At 42.1% G+C, this 19,982-nt stretch overlaps 1 protein-coding gene across 1 annotated transcript in view; it reads left to right on the forward strand.

Annotated features, from left to right (window-relative positions):
- Positions 1 to 19,982, forward strand: part of LOC121613490 (protein kinase C epsilon type-like) — a 67,664-nt gene that overhangs the window by 44,106 nt on the left and 3,576 nt on the right. The window contains exons 11-14 of the mRNA XM_041946881.1: positions 5,758 to 5,912; positions 16,890 to 17,028; positions 17,352 to 17,540; positions 19,788 to 19,934. Of these exons, the coding sequence (XP_041802815.1) occupies positions 5,758 to 5,912; positions 16,890 to 17,028; positions 17,352 to 17,540; positions 19,788 to 19,934 (630 nt within the window). The remainder of the gene's footprint in view (positions 1 to 5,757; positions 5,913 to 16,889; positions 17,029 to 17,351; positions 17,541 to 19,787; positions 19,935 to 19,982) is intronic.

Raw genomic sequence — 19,982 nt, forward strand, 5'->3', positions numbered from 1 at the left:
GCAGGCAGACAGACTGTGAAAGTGAAGCTTACAGGGAACCAATCTAAAAGTTGGTGTCATCGTTTTACGGCCTTTAAATTGTGCATCAACATTTACGTCACAATGATGCGATGAAGCAAAAAACTTCTGTTGCCAGTTTAATAATTGAGTCTAAAGAAGCATAAAATGGGAAGTACAAGTACCTCAAAATTGTGCTTCAGTGCAGTACTTGAGTAAATGTATTTAAAGCGATATTCCACCACTGAAGTGTAATGAGATCTGATTATGAGGCTAACACCAACAGAGGTATTATTTACATTTGATCAGCCCTGGTCCTGATTTGTGCCATATTTTAAAATCTGTACTAACAAAACATCTTTGTGAATGTTTTTAGCTTGTTTTTCTCTGAGTTGGATGTGTTAGCTTTAGCTGATTAGCTGCCACATTAGCTGCAGGAGCCCGGATCCAGTTATTTTTGTGCATGATTACATCTTCATGTGTCTTTTATAAAGCACTTTTGCAGCTACACTATAATGTAAACACTGCACGTGTGCATTGACACCTGTAATCAGCAACATAGATGGAAGCTCAGGTCCCTGTTGTTTTAATCTGGAAGTGGTTCTGGTCCAGAACGGGGTCTACACCTCACTGTCTGCACGTTCTGGATGACTTACAGAAGCGTTTCGACAGTGAGCGGCTGCTCAGCACTGAGACACAAGCCTGATTAAACTGCACCAGTTTTTTTTTTTTTTAGGACAAACATTCTTGATCTGGTTCCAGGGCCACACACACAATACACTCTGTCCCCCAATTACAATCATTTCCTGCTGCCCTCCTCTTAAAGGCAAAGGCCCCTAAACGGACAGTATGTAGGACTGAAATGGGCCGATGAGGGTGATTGGTGGACCTGGACAGTTCAGAAGGAAAGCGGTGTGATGAGGCTTCGCTCCAGCCTCAGTGATCAGACAGCGTGAAGGTCTGAATCAAACCACACAGTGAAAACAAGCTCGGGCTCCAGGCTGAGCCCGGTGAAATCACTGAGTGCGTCTTTACTGGGGCGGCTCTGTGTGGTAATGACCAGCAGCCAAACGGTAATGGCTCATAATGTTCCGAGAAAAATAGGGCAGCAATTCACGTTTTTGTTTTTGCACGCGGACAAAAGTTCAAGTGTATCTGACTGATTCTGACGAGCGCCGGCACTGAAGCTGCTCATACAGTCAGCGGGGAGACATAGTGCCTGACACCTGAAGCCAAATACACATATTTGTTCTCACAGACTTCATGTTGCGTAACTGCACAACTGAAAATTAGTTACATTTATTTACTCGAGTACATTTATGTAACCTTCATTTAAAATGATGGAGACCTGAGTCCATAGTGATGCAGTCATACATAATTTAAAGAGGTACAGAAGGATTACAGCATCCAGTGCTTCCATTAGAATAGAATAAAAACTACAAGGTGGAGAAGAAATGTTAAGAGATGTTCTATTTTCTCAACTTATATGTATATGTAGTACCCAGGGAGCTTTGGGGACTTTAGTTACAGGGATACAGTAAATACCACTCATTTCCTTTCTTTCTTTCATTCTTTCTTCCTTTATTTAGTCCTTAATAATATTTCCTTACTTTCCTTCCTTCTTCCCTCATCACTCCTCCTCCTAATGATCCTCCTCACGCCCTTCTTGGCTTAACTTTTGCTTCCTTGTTTTCTTCACTTTTTCCTTCCTTCTTTCTTTTCTTTCCTTTATTCTTTAACTGATCTTGAGGAAGAAAAACCCTAAAACGAAGATATGTTTTTGTCACATAAGAGCGAATCTAACTTCACACTGCAGTAAACTCTTCTGATTGCGGTATTTTCTTAAAGAAGGAAATGTGTTTCCTGACGCCTCTGATGGAGGCGACGGTCCTGATGTCTGTGTTCTGCTTCTATTCTTTCTTTACGTGAGTGTGAAAGAGAAAGTGTGAATTGTTGGGTTTGAGGTTACATAAGATGCAAGTTGAGACTTGTTCTACATACATTACAGCAGGGTGGCACAGAGAGGACACACACACACACACACATATGGTCAGATAACCATCAAGACATTATTGTCTGAGTTGGGTTGGAGATCATCTGGGTGTGTGTAACGTGGAGTGAATGTATGTGTGTGTGTGTGTGTGTGTGCAGTGGGAAGCCAGTATCTGTACATTTGTAATTACACTCAGGAAATGTTTATTCATGTTTGATTGGGTGGGACCAGCCGGGACTCTGGGTGCATTTAAACAAACTATTTCGACTTCCTGTTTAAAGTCGCTTTCAGGAGGAGCAGAGAGAGAGAAAAAACTCTGGCTGAGGTGGACCACCGGCCACTTATGTAAGACCCGAGGATGAGGCCCCTTTACACTGATTCTGGGGAAGAAGAAAAAAGCCTGAGGTCAGCTTTAAAAACAAGGAGTCTGAACACCGGCAGGCCAGCCTCCAGCTGCTGTGGGCAAACAGCTGGATTAACTTTGGTCAGATCAGGTCAAAATAATCAGATAGAAGCAACACTGAAGTCTATGAAAGAAGGATAAGAAACCAAAACAGACATGGCCTCTGAAAAATCAGAGAATCAAACACTGGCCCCTGTTGGCAGGAAAGACTCTCACAGATGTGCTGATCTGATTGGTAATGACACAGATACTGATCCTAATGAGTTCCATGCAGGGAGGTGCCGAGATTCTTGTGGGACCGTTTCGAATCAGTGCTCTCTGTTGGCGGATACCCTGACCTGACTGGAATCAGTCTCAGAGGAGCAAAAGTCTGATTGGTGCATCCCTGGTTGCTGTGAAACATTCGCAGCTCACCAAAACATCCATAGAAACTTCTCAAAGCGCCCTCACGCTGCTGACGTGCACGTTTAGTTTGTTCCAAACACTCGATGCTCAGGCGTCAACACACACTGGTGGTGTATGACATGCGTCCAAACACATGCACGGATGTCAGCCGTGTGAGGAGACTACACCGCCCTCCTGCACCCCCTCTGCAGAAAAGCAAAGGTTGGGTCAGATTCACTCTCTGGATGTCCACACTTTATTTATTTTTTTTTATTCACTTTATTGATCCCAAACTGGGAAATTATTCTCTGCATTTCACCCATCACTGTTTTTGAAACACACACATGCCACATAAGGCGCCCGGGGAGGGGGGGTACTCCACCACACCCAAATTTTTCTGCAAGTCCAGTGGGGGAATCGAACCGGGGACGTTCTGATCACAAGCCGCTTCTCCAACCTCTAGGCCATGGCTTCTTCTTCTTCTTCTTCTTCTTCTTCTTCTTCTTCTTCTTCTTCTTCTTCTTCTTCTTCTTCTTCTTCTTCTTCTTCTTCTTCTTCTTCTTCTTCTTCTTCTTCTTCTTCTTCTTCTTCTTCTTCTTCTTCTTCTTCTTCTGTCTACACCAGGAGCACACCAGGCTGGATCAGCCAATTAATCAGCTGATTTCCGGAATCAGTTTGACATATGTGGTCTACACTGACCTGCTCAAAGCGTTTTTTTAGTCTTCTGTTGCCTATTGTTTCTGTTGTTTATGTTAAATTCAGCCGTTTAATCTCGATTAACTTTTGCAGCTTAGATTGACCTGCTCCCAAAGGAACGCTGTCAAACAAGAGGAAATCAGAGTTATGACTTAGCATATCTTCAACATTAGCCACTTCCGTTTCAATTGTTTCCTTCAGAGAAAAGCAGGAAGAAAGTGCAGGATTACAGGAATATTACCGTTAATGACGACGTGAAGAAAGAATTGTAGAAATCTAACCCCGAAAGTCGACAGCTTCTTTCTAAATAGTGTTTGGTTAACTGGAATCATGCCTGTTTGGGAAACCACCTGCTTCCCTGCACTTCTGTCTCATTTCTGATCAAGACGAGAGATTATTTTAAGATGTAGGCAAGATCAGAAACATTTCCAAAACTGCTGGGACTGAGAGCAAGCGTAAGGTTAAATGATTCTTCAAGGTAAATGGATGAAAATGTGGGTTTGAGAGGAATGAGTTAAGGATTGTATGTTCTTCTCTGCAGCTTTCCAGATCAGGTCAGAAAGTTTTTCACGTTTCCTAAGAAGACTTTTCTCCAACCGCTGTCGTGGCTGATGTTTTTCTTGTGTTGAATCACGATCTGATTCCTTACGGTCCAGCTGTGAGACAAATAGCACAGCTCCAGACTTCTGAATCGCTGCCCACACCTCCACCTCCACAGTAACGAGTGTAAAATGAGTCTCTGATGATGACTGATGAAGGTTTACACGAACATGTGATGATCAGCTCTGGAGCTGTTGAACCTCATCAATGCGACCCAGTCGGTAAACGCTCTTCTTCATGTGGGTGATTGATGGCGTGTGTACATGCGTTTATGGTTAGCCAGCGCTAACGGTGGTCACACATGTACATGCACCATGATTGACATGTGAGAAGAAGAAACACGCACACACACTGTCTAAATCTGATGAAGAACGCACACACACATTTGTGTCATGAATGTGCCCACTCCCCCTGCAGATGCATCAGGCTTTGAGTCACTTTCGACCGCACACAGACTCTGCCGACACACTTCCTGTATCTGGGGTTCAGTCTTCGTAAAGGTCAACAAACACAACAGGGGGGCTTCCTTAAATTTGCTGTGAACGCACTGAGGCTTCAGATCTGTGAACATACATGCACGCGTATACATGCATGCAGTATATATATATAGACCGTATGTGTGTCACCTTTAAAGCCAGCCGTGTGTTGTGTGAACCCTGAGGGCGCTCGCAGTGAGGCCTCAGAGGGACTGCTGCTGGGTTCTTATATACAGGGCTGTTTATATCACACACACACACACACACACACACACACACACACACTCCTATTTCCTATATGAAGAAAGGGAGCTGGAATTCAGGAAGGAGGCCATTTTCAGTACCAAGAGAATAGAGCTCGGAGGGCGCGGCATAGAGTGTGTGTCACAGGAAGGGTCCTGTGGGAGTGGAGACAATCAGTGTTAGTCCCACAGCTGCTTTGTTTTTACGTCGTTAAATGTTGCTCACATTGACACTTGAATCTGTGAAATCTCTGCTCGCTTCATGAACACTCAACTTTCAAATTTACTCTTATTTTTATCGAAAATATTAACTTTAGTAGTGTTCAAACCTTCTGGAAATCTCAAGATGCTGCCGTGGGTGTTGGTTCTGTTTCACACAAACAAATCACACGTCCACAGGTGTTTCACACCTCTGGAAGCTTTCCTGATCATTTCAGTTAATATCCATTTGAAATTAATCATTAAGGTTTGAAAATGTTCTTAATAATGTTTTTGAGTCTAGATCCAAGGATTTTAGAAACTGCTATTTGCTCCATGTTTCATGCACACATTTTTAATTTAATTCGTACTTCTGCAGTTTTTCTGTGTGTCTTCATTGAATACATGTAACAGGCCTGTCCTATATTTCCAAAGTTTCAAAGTCAAAGTCAGCTTTATTGTCAATTTTGCAGTATGTACAGGACAAACAGAGAATCGAAATTGCGTTACTCTTCAACATTTTGTGACAGGACATATATTAAAAAGAGATAAATAAAAACTGTACAATTTAAATAAAAACTGCACAATCTAAATAAAAACTGCACAATTTAAATAAAAACTGTACAATCTAAGTAAAAAAACTGCAATCTAAACAATGAAACATTAAGAGAATGTAATAGTGCAAATGTAAATGTAAATGCGTTTGAATATTGACAGATAAACGGTGTAAAATGTTTTGACTGACTGTCTCGTCCTCTCTGTCTGCAGGACCGCCTGTTCTTTGTGATGGAGTATGTTAACGGAGGCGACCTGATGTTTCAGATTCAGAGGTCGAGGAAGTTCGACGAGGCGCGATCTCGTTTTTACGCCGCCGAGGTCACGTCCGCTCTGATGTTCCTGCACCGACACGGAGTCATATACAGGTGGGCGGTGTCATCCCCAGTGTTAGCAAAACAACCAAAATGAATCCCTTTTCTTTGGCTGCGTCCCCTCGTAGCCTAACTGTGCCATGTATTGATAAATGTATTGTCCGTGGTGCTGAAACAGACAGATTTGCCTCGATCCATAATATTCTCTGAACTATACTATAAAATACTGCACTATATTGTAGCTTAGAAACTGTATAGATTAGTGTCACCATCATGATCAAAGTAGCAACATGTAGTCATGTAGAGGATCATAGAGACACACTGCTGCCTGTAGTATCCTGTAATATCCTAATAATATTTCTACAATCATTCAGTAGAGTCTGAAAATACACCCCAATGCCCCCCCCATTCGAAATCTATAAACTGATGTTAGCATGTAGCCATGCTAACAAGGTTAGCATTAGCATTAATCCTTTAATATTTCAGCATACAGTATATATAAGATAAGATAAGATAAGATAAGATAAGATAAGATAAGATAAGATAGAACATTATTTATCGTGTGATAGCAGCGGGAAAAAAAATAGCAGAGGTAGAGAACATTCGAAAAAAAACAAAATATAAAATAAAAAGTAGACTGAATATATGTACGTTATAAAAGCAAAATGAAATGTGACTATATAAAAGAAAAAGAAAATATGTAGAAAAAATATAAAAATATGTGAAAAGTATGTATTGCATATGCTCTTTTCCAGATTCACATGATTTTTCCTTTTCATGCTGAGTTACTAAACTGCACTGTGTGCAGCATGCTGCTGCGCGTTTACACCTTTCAGCTCTTTGCACATTTGGGTTCAAGCAGTTTTAACTCAAACTTTGTTCCTTTAATTGTTTTATATGCTAAGAAGCATTAACATTCTGCTTGATTCGGTTCTTCAGCTGAGATGTGCGTCTCCATTACAGGACATATACAAAATTTCCTGGAAAATAAGCATTAACTGAAACACCCAGCATCCATGAAGAGAAATAATATAAACTGAACATCATGTTTCAGGAATTTGCACAGGATTTGAACTCATCTTGTCGTCCCTCATCTTTGAAACACTGTAGGTCTTGAATGTGCTGCTTATTCTGCCTCATTCTTCCAGCCGAGAAACATGTCTTCTGTACATCTTGAGTAAGAAGCTCTCATTGGTCTTGTGGTTGTTCTGGAGGGCAACGTTCACCTCCCTCCTTTCTGCAGACTTTTAAAATGTGTCCTTTAAAGTCTCCTGGTTTGTCCAGTCAGTCACGAGTAGTTAAGCGTCACAGCACGTATGATTTGTCATCTTTGTTGCTGTACTGCTCAACCCTAAACTTGCCTGACAGCCTTTCAGTTGGTTTGACGGTTTTGAGGCATCGGTTAGCTGCTGAGTCATTATGTCTGGCTGGACTACTTGTGATCTGTGCAGCAGCTGCACTGACTGAGTAACTTTCAACTTTGCATGCTGATTGATTTAGAAGACACGCCACAGTAGAATCTGCGGGCCGTGGATCAGCTACTGGGCCTGCAACATGTGCTACCAGGCTGCAAGAAGACCATGTGATCCTGTGAAAAACTGAATAATAATTAATTAACTCTATCGGCTATTATATGCTCTTTTGTAGTAATAACCTTGAACAGTTTGTGGCACATCCTTTTAATCACTTCCTTCATCTCTTGCACATCATTTCTGCTGTTGTGATTGTTTTGCTGTGATTTTTCTGCTTTTAATCTTAGCTAATATTTGATGGATTTTCATTTAATTTGATTTGCGCCCTGTAGATGAATCCCACAGGCTTTGGTGATGACTTATAATAACTTTAGGCATCGATTAACGTTTATCTAGCGCCATCATCAGGTCAAACAATCTGTCCAATACATTGCAATGCAAAACTACTGCCTTCACTGCCTCATAGTTAATAAGTTAAAAGTGTTTAATTTAATGCTAATAAAAAATGTTAGCGCTAACATGCTAAAAAAAAAAATTTCAATCATTGTAAACGTACATAAACTGAAAATGTTAGCATTGTCATTATGCACATCTTAGCATGCTAACAACTAGCATGCTAACGATGCTGTACACTCATTATCAGTACATGAGGTAGTACATGATGAACTTTATCACTTTTATCAAGTATTTGTGTGTTGGGATCAATGAGGAGACACCAGGCCTGATTCATGAGGATGCATGTGAACAGAGTGATGTGAGACCGTCTGTCAGACCGGATCTACAGTGTGCACACAGATGGACGGGCCCATCATCCATCACGCAGCAGAGAGGCTCTGATGACGTTTTATGTAACAGTGTGAATAAAGCTGATAAAATCAGCGCTTCACCCAGGTGACTGGGTTCGTCAGGCATGGAGAGGTCATGCTGTGAGTGTAGCTGTTGGTTCAGGAAACGGAGGAAAAGCTCATTCGGACACAAAGTGATGTTTGTGCTTTGAAAGCAGCTGAATATTGTTGTCACATTAAATCTTTTCTCTGGTTCAAACTCAAACCGGTTGACCCTGGAAGTGCTCTGTGTTGGTCTGCAGGTCGAGATTACCTCACCGTGCTTCTGCTTCAGGTGCTATTATCTGTCTGTGTGGACTCCTCAGTCATAATATCATTGTCAGCCAGTGGCAAACACGCAGCTGGTCCCAGAACAGCAGCACGCTGCTCCAATCATAACACCATTGTGATGGACGGCGGCTCGGTGCAGGTTCAGGCTGTTTGCTCCCAGAAATAACTGTGATGGACGAAAAGTGAGTTCTTCTTTCCGGTGTTTTCTCTCCGTGAATCTGGGGCTTGATTTGTGTTTAGATTCTCTCGTCATGCGATGTGTGTGTGTGAGCGTAGGTGTGTGTGTGTGAGCGTAGGTGTGTGTGTGTGTGTTCATCTGTGCCTTGTTAGTATAATACGGACTGTTGAGGGTGCATGTGTGTGTTTGTGCTATTTTGTTTATGACATCTTGTTTCCTGGTCAGTGACACCTGTTTCATCCTCTCACCTCTGAGGTATTCACCACACACACAAACACACACACACACACACACACACACACACACACACACACACACACACATTTATACTTCAGCGCTAACATTAACGTAGCACATTCCCAAAGCATGTGAATGAACTGATACGAAATAATCTGAGACTCTGACCTCATCTGTGCGGGATCAGTGAACGACAACATCACCTACATGCTCATGAACACCTGCAGTATTCAAACTAGGTGTAATGAAATGAAACACGGCTGAACATGAGCATGGGCAGCTCCTCGTCGGATCTTTTATATTTTGGGCTGCTTATATTTTGGTTCAGGAGAAACTTAGAACTTCCACAGCAGCCGGCACTTTTTAAAAACATATACATTCACATATACATCAAAAACAAATCGGTGATTGGTGCGTTTGTCCAATCAGGTTAATCAAAAACAGCAAATCAAAGCTGTGAGCTGGTGATGCATGAAGAAAACTTTTAGCACTGGACCCAGTAAAACTCACCTTTGACCTTGCACTAGCTGGCAAATCCTTTATTTACATTCACTAACAAATGAGCAGGATCAGGTTAGAATCTGAAGAAGAAGCCTATAATAGTCTATTACGACGCTGATGTCACAGAGAAGAATGCAGCTTTATTTAACTTAAATTTAAAGACACCACTTTTCGCTTTCTCTGTCCCTTGTAAACGGGCTCGTTCAGCCAAAAGAAAACTGTGCTGACGTGATATATTTCAGTAACACGCTGACGTGAGATGTGGCTGTTCTGGGTGCATGTGTGCGCTGATTGCAGTTGATGTTGATCGTGGCTGTGCTCTACCCGCCCAGAACAGTCCTGAATACACAAAATGATGGCACGAAATCCTCACACACAAACACGCGGTATTCCCAGATTGAGGAAACAGGCCGGGAAGCGATCCAACGTGAATAGTGTATTCTTACGTGCGATGTGTCAGAAGCTAAAGGTCAGTTAATCGCGACAGAATACGCACTTGTTTTATGCATGTCTTTAGTCCGCACACGGTGCAATAACAAAGGCGGGAATAAAGGTGGAAATTCAGCTGTTCAGTAAATAAGAAAACTAAAAGCTGATCCTGTTTTGTTCCTCCACAGTCGAAACAGGCTTTGGATGTACAAACTTAATATGAATCTGTGTTTTTACAAAATCATATTTACCCCAGAGGGTTTAATAAGGCCTCTCTCTTTTTTTTGGCCTTCAAACAGCATGAAATATGAGCAACATCAGCTGAGTTTAAAAAAAATCCAGTAACAACTTGCCCAGCACTAATCAAAGACCGTCAAACTGACTGTCATGTAATCATGCAGCTGGTGGAAACAAACCAGACTCCAGTGTTTTGCAATTTCTTTTTGACTTTAACTTAATATGACAGTTTAAAGAGCCTCAATGTCAAGAAGTTCAAATGTGTAAAAGTCGACAAAATAAGCAGCGATCAACTTAAATTTGGAAAAATCCAGTGAGAAATAAGCTGTTTACAGAGCTGTTAAAACACATGAAATCCTGTTTTCTTTTAACTTTAAACCAGCGAGAAGCACACAAAGGCAGAAGTGAAGCATGTCAAATCTGAAATATTAACCGCTTACAGCGTAATAAATGATTGTTAATGTCATGAAACAAAAGATGCACATTATACATAAAATGTGAAGCACAGATGCCCAATGAACTGGAGGGCTGGATATGAATATGTGCAAACATATAGAATGAAATACAAGCAAGAGGCTTTTCTCCAATTAAAGCATGACACAGAATAAAATGACTGACATCTTACGTAACTTACTCCCGTCGTTTATAAACAGGATGTCAAATATGAATCCGTCCCGTCGGCTTATTTAGTTATTTTGGCTGCATGATCTCAGAGCAACGAACGTCCAGTCCTGCCGGTGCCTGCTGGACCACCGCGCATTGTTTCACACACTTTGTATCACAATGGCTTTATTAACGAAGGGGCTTATAATCCTGAAATGTCAACAGCGTGCAAATGTGTGTGTGTGTGTTGCTTTGGGTTGGCACAATTTAATCCAAATCAGTCATCAGGGCTAAAGCCAGGAGCTCGCAGCGTTATTGTTTTGTGTTTGTTTTTTTATTGGTTTTGGCCACGCAACCGGGTTTTAAAGTGAAACTCCACCCAGAGTCTGTCTCTGAGTCAAACACTCACCTCATGCAGGCGTGAAATGTGAAAGGTGGCTGTAAAAAGTCTCTCATTACCAGCAACACCACAGACCCCAGCCTGTGTTTTCTAGTAGTAACAGAGGTACTATTACTTTAAAATAACACTAAATTTCGTATTAATGTCCTTTTCGGGCCGGTTGTTACCACGCAGATACTGAAACACGAGCGCTGGAGTGTTTTTAAAGGTCTTGTGACATCGTTGGCTCACTGCTGCTCGCACATGCTGCGTTCACAAACATCGAGATTAATGGTGCAGTCTTTCAACACTGTTTTCTCTGTCGTGCTGTTTTGATGAGTGAATATTACTCAGTCAGGGGTTGGCAGGGATAACACACACATGCACACGCACACACACACACACACACACACACACGCTGCATGTTAATTCATGATGGCCGAGCTACCTGAACCTCTCTCTCTCTCTGTCCCTTCTGTCTCTATGTCTCTTGCTCTCTTGTCCCTGACCCACTTTGTTTACCAAAGGGAGATGAACAACAAGCGCTATGGGAACATTACGTCCTGACTCTCCTGTCCGTCCCCCCACCCGCCTCCTCCGCCCCTCTCCATCCTCCCCTCCTGATGCTCGTCTTTTCTCCCACCGGCCCCTCGTCGAGGCTCACGTCCCCTCGACTCCCCGCTCCAAAAAGAAAAAAACATTTTTCGACAGTCGCACATTTTCTTCTCTCTCCCGTCTTTTCAGCTTTGCTGAAGCATATGCGACCAAAGAGGAGGTAATCTTTGGATGCGATAGTGTTGACAGAGCAGGTTCAGACCGGTCGGAAGGCAGATACACGTCTGGATAAACACGCACATATACACAAGTGAGTCGACAAGACTTTACTAGAAAATCATCACGGCTGACTCGTGTGTCGATACTAAGAATACAGACAGAAAGAAGTTTTTCACGCCTAATACATCAGTGTTTGATGTTGTCAAACACAAACAGCTGTTCAGTGAATTAAAACATGAAAATATGAACATAATAAACTCACAAAGCGTCTGACGCCAGTTTGGTTGTGTTAGGCTGCTTGATAATTAAACTGTCATGGCGACCTCACAGAACGTCTATATAATATGATTTAGTAACAATATTCTTTGTTTTTTTTGTTGTCTGCAACATGTGTGATTCTCTGACGATGGAGGTAAAGAAAAACTATTAAAATCAAATCAAAGCTGTATATATATATATTTTCTTATAGCATTAGTACAGTTTGCATGATTTTTTGTTTTAAATAAAGATGTTGATTCAAGGCCAGATGAGCTGGAGGCATGTCGCTGGACGATGACTAGGTGCTGTGGTTATTTTTAAAGTTTGGGTAGGTTCTGCATTTTAGAAGCAAGTTGTTTAATTCAGCCCAAATGAAATGATTGGATGGCCTACCTGTTTACCTGTGTAGCTGTCTACCTCTGCACACTCATGCACACTCAGGATAGCCACATATATTGCTAAAGCTACAGTGAGCTACTTGCAAAGAAATGGCAGCCAAAATTTCCAGTTCCACCTCAACCTAAAACACCCCGCTCTGCTAACCCAAGCAGGAAGAGACAGAAGGAGAAAAGGCTACGAGCAAAAAGAGGTCAAACCGGAGTGAACATCGACATGCTGGGAACTGACGGAGGTGAAGTGAGGTGAAAGTGTTTGCTGTGTTTCTGCTGGACAGTTCATTATCTGGTTTGTTTAGTTTTTCGGGGAATAATGTATTCATGGTGTTTATGTTCAGTATGACAATGCTTGGTGCTTTCTTACACTTCAATGAGACATGAGGCAGTTGTGTACGGTGCAAAGCAGCATAGACAGTGTGCGTTCAGAATGTGGCTTTCTCCTGCTGGTGTCTACGACTTCATCACCCCCAGCAACACCTTGAGAAATCCACACATTACAAAGGCAGGTTCCAGTTTAGCAGCGTTTATATTCTCCCACCCAGATAAATATACCAGTGGCAACAGTGTGTGTGTGTTTGTAGTCACACAGAAGAGGGGATGGAAGGATGGAGGGAAGGATGGAGGGATGAGAGAGTGAGAGGGGGAGGTTAGCTGTCACGGTGCACAGGGGTTGCTGCTGAGGACGTAATGGAAAAATCACTCAAGATTAACATGAAACACAGGAAATGCTCTCAATTGAACCTAATTGCCTTGAGTGTGTGTGTGTGTGTGTGTGTGTGTGTGTGTGTGTGTGTGTGTGTGTGTGTGTGTGTGTGTGCATGCGTGTAAACACCAAACAGAGCTTCTGACAGTGCTGACAGAGCAGCTCCTGTCCTTATTAAAGTCTTTCTTTAAAGAATATACACACATATGAAGGTGATGTCACTGACTGTAGGAACACACAGCGACCCTCTGGATGAAAATAAAACCAGCTGAGCTGCAGCCAGCATCAGACATTTCCCACACGATTCCATCCCAGGAGTCTCCGTCCAGTGAAATGATTCAGTTTTCGGCTTTTCCGACATGTGCAGGTGATGTTTGACCTGTCAAAAAGAGGGAACTGACAGTTTCCTGAAATGAACTGTGTTTTTGACATGTATTCTGGTGTTTGAGTGGTCTTGTATGTAGCTGGGTCGCTCCTTCACCTTCTTTTTCAGGACGATGTTTAACATCAACTCAAAACAAACAACTTTTCTCATCTAGTTTCCTTTTTTTTTAATCTCCACTGTAAGTAGATTTAACGTTGTTCAAATCACCTCATTCTACACTGACAGACTGGTCTTTATCAGCCTGTTCCATCTGGGTTCATAAGGTTTTTAGTGCAGCACGCTAAACCACTTTTTCCAGTTCAGGGTTGCAGAGGCATGGAGGCATGCTTAGAGCAAGAGGCAAGGGGCGCCGTGCCAGTCTTATCCTAGCTGTCAACTTGTGTACAAGACCCTTAAATGCCCACAAGAGACGAGACAGACGTGTACTTTCTGCTAGAAGGTTGCTTTGATTGCTTGTCTGAAAAGCTAGACACGTAGGAAATAGGAAATATTCTTGGAAATTTGGTTTGTTTTTAGACACAAAGAGAATTGGGCCAGGAAATGAAAAAACTAATATAATTCTAGACACCTCACTGGTCATTCGTCTTAATAAACCAGACAAAACAGTTGTTGGTTCAGAGCACAGGAACCTTATTTAATTCTAATTCAAGCACTCTGTTTATTCATTAATATGCATAAGACTTAACATCCATAACACTGTAACAACGAATAATTACATAAATAAAAAGTAAATGTAAAATAATACGACTAAAGATTTATGCAGAGAATCGAAGCATGAAGAAAACAGATTCAGTTATTCTGCAATAACTGAATGATCTCACACAAAAAATGAAAGATGATCTAAATTTTGCTCATTTCCTGCTATTCAACAGAGATTATTAGCTCCTGCTGGTGCGCTTCTCACACTACGCAACATCTTCACATAAATAAATATCATTCCATTAGTGCAGCTGAACACCTGCAGCCACTTAAGATTGGATTTTCCTGCAGCCAGGTGATGTGTAATACAAAGATTAACGTCAGCAGCCATTTAAATTCATGCACAAATGAATGAAAGAATAGCTATTTCCCTGCCCCGCTGCAGGCGTGCAATTCAGACTTAATGTCCTGGGAGTCGCCTGGAGGTGAGATATGCAAACAGGCAGCCGCAGGCTCGCCACTTTCATTTTTCATCCGGGGAAATATAAGTGCGGCTCTTTCCTGCCTCAGCTTAAGGCCGTCAATGTGCCTTTTAGCAAGGCACCGTCTCCAGCGGCTCAGCAGCACAACACGTTGGTTGTTTTTGGAGCTGAAAGTGATGAAAGTTTTGGATTTCCTCCAGAGTTCAAATAAATAAAACCAAACGCACTTCAGCAAACATAACCGAGTTAAAAAAAAATGGAAATGGATTTCTTGGAGAGAGAATATTCAGTAAACTTCAAGCAATGAATCAATGAAAACACATGACTGGAAGCTGACAGCTTTAATTTATGTACAGTGTGTGTATATGTGTAAATATAAATACATATAAACTCCATTTCAGGTGCTTTGAGTGAAAATTTGAGTCAAATTCTGCCTTCTAGAGTGACCGTTTGGCCTTTTGTGAGCACAGAAACACTACAACTCAGGATTGCTCACAATGTTCAGTAGTTTTAGTCGTCACAGTCTGACCCGAACTTGAACCATGAAGAAAAAATTTGGTTCGAAGCCAACTGTCAAGCTCCATCTGCATCTGACGTGTCATGTTATTTTTCCTTGATGCTTCAGGCGCGTTAGCATGCCATTCATGGTTTAGCTTTGCACGAGATCCAGATACCTGCCGTAACTGCAGCCAACCGTTCGTATTCATCCAAACACTAAATGTGAGAGTAAATCCAGTATTGAGATTCCTTGAGGTCACCAGTGATCCGATTATTGTTTGTTTGTTTTCCTACTTCACCCATTACCGGATCAATGGGCGGGTCAACGACTCACGTAACACCCATTCACACCATGACTCATGTGGCCCAAATGACTCACATGATGGCTGGGTGGGTCAACGACTCACCTGGTGGACTCCCAAGGTGGGAATGATCCTGCAAGAGGCCTGGGACTCCCACCAGTCAGTCAGAACTGAAGAAGCCTCTTGGGCGAGGAGCGAAACGTCTTGCAGAACCTCAAGAACGTCCATTTGCCTTTTTAAAGAACGTAGAGGTACCATGACCTGGATGAATGAGGATCTACAAGAGTAAATTATATATTTTAGTAATTTTATGAATGTGTAGTATATTGTAAAAAGGCAATTTAAGTCGAAATATTGAAAGCAGATTTATTTGAAGAGTGTTTCTGAAACCAACCTGGAACTGAACCATTTGCTATTGTTAATAATTCCTGATTCAGATTTTTTAAAATTATTTTAGAAAGCTATTGTTATTTATATCTTTAAACTAGGTGAGGCTTTGATAGAGGAATCAGTAATGGAAAAACTCTGATGCATTGTAGAAATATAAGCAAAGTAAACATGCTCAAGTTTAAATAAGATCTTAAGTTTTAACTTCATATTTACCATAACATGCCCCAAAAAGGACATTTGCTTGGTTGAGACAGCAAAAAATACAAAATGTATGTGAACCGAGCATTTGCGATGCATAATCTGCAGCTCGTCTGCATTTTCTGCCCATTTTTCTCACAACTCTCTGTAGTGCAACCAATAACCTGTCAGAGAGAGGCATGATGGGACAGGGAAGAACAAAGTTTTCAACAGCAGATCACAGCAGCTCTCAAACAGGATTGTTAAGCTGCCTTTTTTATTTGTGGGGCTTGTAAAAGCAGAACAGTTGCATAAGCTCTTGACTTCAGACAAACATGCACACACACATGCTCCATCTCCTCCCGGCTTGTCGGGGCGGCTGTATTTTTGAAAACACCTCCAGCCGAACGGCTGGGTTGGCTACATCGAGGAGATGTTGACATTTTTGTAGCGATCAACCATCAAGCCCAGAGCGGCTGCATTCATGACCAACCCTGTCATCTCTCAACACTGCCGCTTTTATCTCACACACTGCTGTCTCTCTTTCGCTCCCTCGCTTCCCTCCCTCCATCTCTTGCTACTATTCAACCCTCAATTTTCTCTCTTTTCCCAGGTCTGTTCCTCCTCCCATGCTGCTCCTGTATATTTCTCCCCCTCCTCCTGTTTAAGACTACATCTTAAAATGCTAAAAAAAAAGCATGCAGGGCTGTGAAATGTCATGAAAATAAACTGAATCATATAATATGAATATCTTAGAAAGCCCAGGCTATGACACAATATCCAATTACTTGTCATATCTTTCAGTGTACGTAGTGTATTTTGCCAGATTTCCTTTGCTAGTCCTTCTTTTCACCTGTCCAACCCTCCTGCTCTGCAGAGACTTGAAGCTGGACAACATACTTCTGGATGCAGAGGGTCACTGTAAGCTGGCAGACTTTGGGATGTGCAAGGAGGGAATCCTCAACGGAGTCACCACCACCACCTTCTGTGGGACACCAGACTACATCGCACCTGAGGTGACACACGCAAACAACATCCACACCCACGAACCACGCCTCCACAGGATACATGTAGTTTATGTGTTCAGCGTCCACGTTCGACTGTTTGCTGATGATACTCTGCTTTTCATTGCTATGAGGAGATGGAGATGAGGGAGGAATTGTTCAACTTTCGAAGTGTTTGATGTCACAGAACATTAAGAAACATACCAACAATAGCTAAATTCAGCCCCAAAAATTACATCACCTTGCTCAAATCAAATTTTATAGGCGTGATTCTTGATGATGGTGTTTGATTCTCACTACAGTTTGTAAGTCTTTTCTTATGCATGTGTGTTTAGATCCTTCAAGAGCTGGATTATGGCCCGTCAGTGGACTGGTGGGCTCTGGGGGTGCTGATGTATGAGATGATGGCAGGACAGCCACCGTTTGAAGCCGATAACGAAGATGACCTGTTTGAGTCCATCCTCCATGACGACGTCCTCTATCCTGTCTGGCTCAGCAAGGAGGCTGTGTCCATTCTCAAAGCGGTCAGTCAGCGGGTGGTGTGAGGGTGGTGTTTGGGCATGCTTGTGCTTTGTCTCAGCAAGCAACAGAAATGAGTCTGTGCTGTAAATGTCAGTGCAGAAATGACGGCTCCACACTCATCTTAAGCTTCACCCAGCAGGTTGTGGAACTGTTTGTTAGAGATTTTTGCATTATGAACACTGTTTAGTCCACTTCCTAATCCAGTAAGTTGTGAACTAAGACTGCATCTGAACACCACGGTGTGAGTTTTATGGAGGTACAGTTCATAACATCCATGACATTTTTGCACATTTATTAAGGAACAGACTCATCTTGCTGCTACTTGTTCTAGCTCTGATTATTATAAAGGACTCTTCAACATCAAACCTTTGAAAAAATAATTGCAACTCTTAAAATAGACTAAAATAGAATTCCTTAGAGTTGATTCCTCTTTCTATTGCAGCTGCTGCTCCTCAGGCTTTTCAAACAAGCCTCAGCACCAGCTCTACGACGCAATCAGAAAATGTGAACATCCCTTGAGCAAAATCTTCCAGGGCCTCATTTTCCCATGTGTGGTCCTAGTTGAGCTGATTTTTTTCCCTCGTGTTTCCTTTTGTTTAAAAAACAGATGTAGTTTTGTTATGAACATTGCAACTTGCACATTATGAAGATTGTACATGATATCCAGCCCCAGTGAACTAATGGGCTGGTACAGATCCAGATCAGGGATCCAGGAAGGACTCTAACTGGTCTTTGCAGTTACGTATCAGTCCTTGTGTTTCTTTGCTTTTGTGTCTTGTTTTTTTTTCTTCTTCCACTCTGTCTTTCTCTTACTTTTGTCTCTTTCTCACCATCACATGTGAGTGAGGATGCAGCTTTTTTCTTGGTATCACATGTTGATCCGTGTTTCCTGATCCTCCAGCAAAAGAACATTGGATAATTCCCCCTATGTTTGATTCCATGGCTTTTTTTTCTGACTGTTGTGTGTGTGTTAAGGCCACTTGTCTGTTCGTTTATTTTCTCGTCCAATTTTTCCATCACAAGCCTTGCGTTTACCTTGGCTGTTTGACTGCAAAGCCTTGTGGGAAAGTGTGTGTGTTTATGTTGGCCCATGTCTTGGACTCTGACCAGTCACTTGACCAGTACTCTGGGCTCTGATTGGACGTGTCATCCAGCTGAAGGACTTCAGGTCACATGATAAACTCTCTCAGCTCAGTGTAATGGCTGTTCAGCACTCATCCAGTTTTCAGGAATTGAGAAAATTATGAAGAAAATGGAAAGACAAGGAGGCGTCCGTTGTTTCCATGTAGCGAGAATGGTTTATATGATGTTAATTGGATGTTTATGAGGAGTGTATCCTTCTGAGACCCAGAGTTTCCATTTTCTGTACATCCTAATTTATTTTTTTTATCTCTGGTTGTGCTTGTTTGTTAGCAAATAGAAATATACAAAAACATTAAATCCATTGACTGTTAGCTCGTTAGCATAGAGAAGCTTCTTGCAGCAATGAGTTGCATGCTCGAAGACAATTGGCACAAAGTTTCAAAACCAAAACCAGATCCCTGGAGCTTTGGCTGGGACCTGGGAAAACTCTAGGAGACTTTGCCAAAGATAGAAGTGCCACTCTGTGATAAGCATGAGGAGGATGTGTTTTTATAGTACTTAACCCAAAAAAAAAGATAAGAGTGTGACACCATTTAAACTGTATGAGATGAATCATCTAGTATTCACCAGAAACGGCATGCAAACAGCAGCGAGGAGGTGCCACAGTGTTGACTTCCATAGAAATATGTGTGTGTGTGTGTGTTCTGCTGTGCAACACCACTGCTGCTGTCTTTGCTCCTCTGAGCTTAAAAGTGGATATTTTTCAGTTGATTTTTGTTTCTTGCCGCAAACACCCTGTGGACCCTCGCCATTCGGTCTCTTTTTGGTCTCTTGTGGTGATTGTGTGAATTTTTCTCTGTCAGCGCTGCTAGGTGAATCAGACAGAAAAAGGCCTGACATCCTCGACGGAGGACACATAGAGAAACCTTTTATTTTTAGCTGAACAACATGATGACATTTATTCCCCCGACCACAATTACAATCAGCAAATTGAACAAAAGTGATGTTTTTGCGTCATGACCCTTCTCTTTTCCTTTCATGAAGCCACTCTGCATGCTGCACCATGTAAAATCACAGTACTTATGTTGTTGTCTTTATTATTTACATATTTCACTCAAAACAAATCACTTCCTCTTTCTCTCCATCTGTTTCTCCTCTCCGGTCAGTTCATGACTAAGAGCCCTCACAAGCGTCTGGGCTGTGTGGTGGCTCAGGGACTGGAGGAGGCCATTAAGCTCCATCCGTTCTTCAGAGAGATCGACTGGACGCTGCTGGAGCAGAGGAAGATCAGGCCGCCGTTCAAACCACGCATCGTGAGTCCACACACACGGCAGAAAACAACCTGTGAAAAATGGAGAAGA

Source organism: Chelmon rostratus, chromosome 11, assembly GCF_017976325.1.
Source record: "Chelmon rostratus isolate fCheRos1 chromosome 11, fCheRos1.pri, whole genome shotgun sequence".
Lineage (NCBI taxonomy): Eukaryota > Metazoa > Chordata > Actinopteri > Chaetodontiformes > Chaetodontidae > Chelmon > Chelmon rostratus.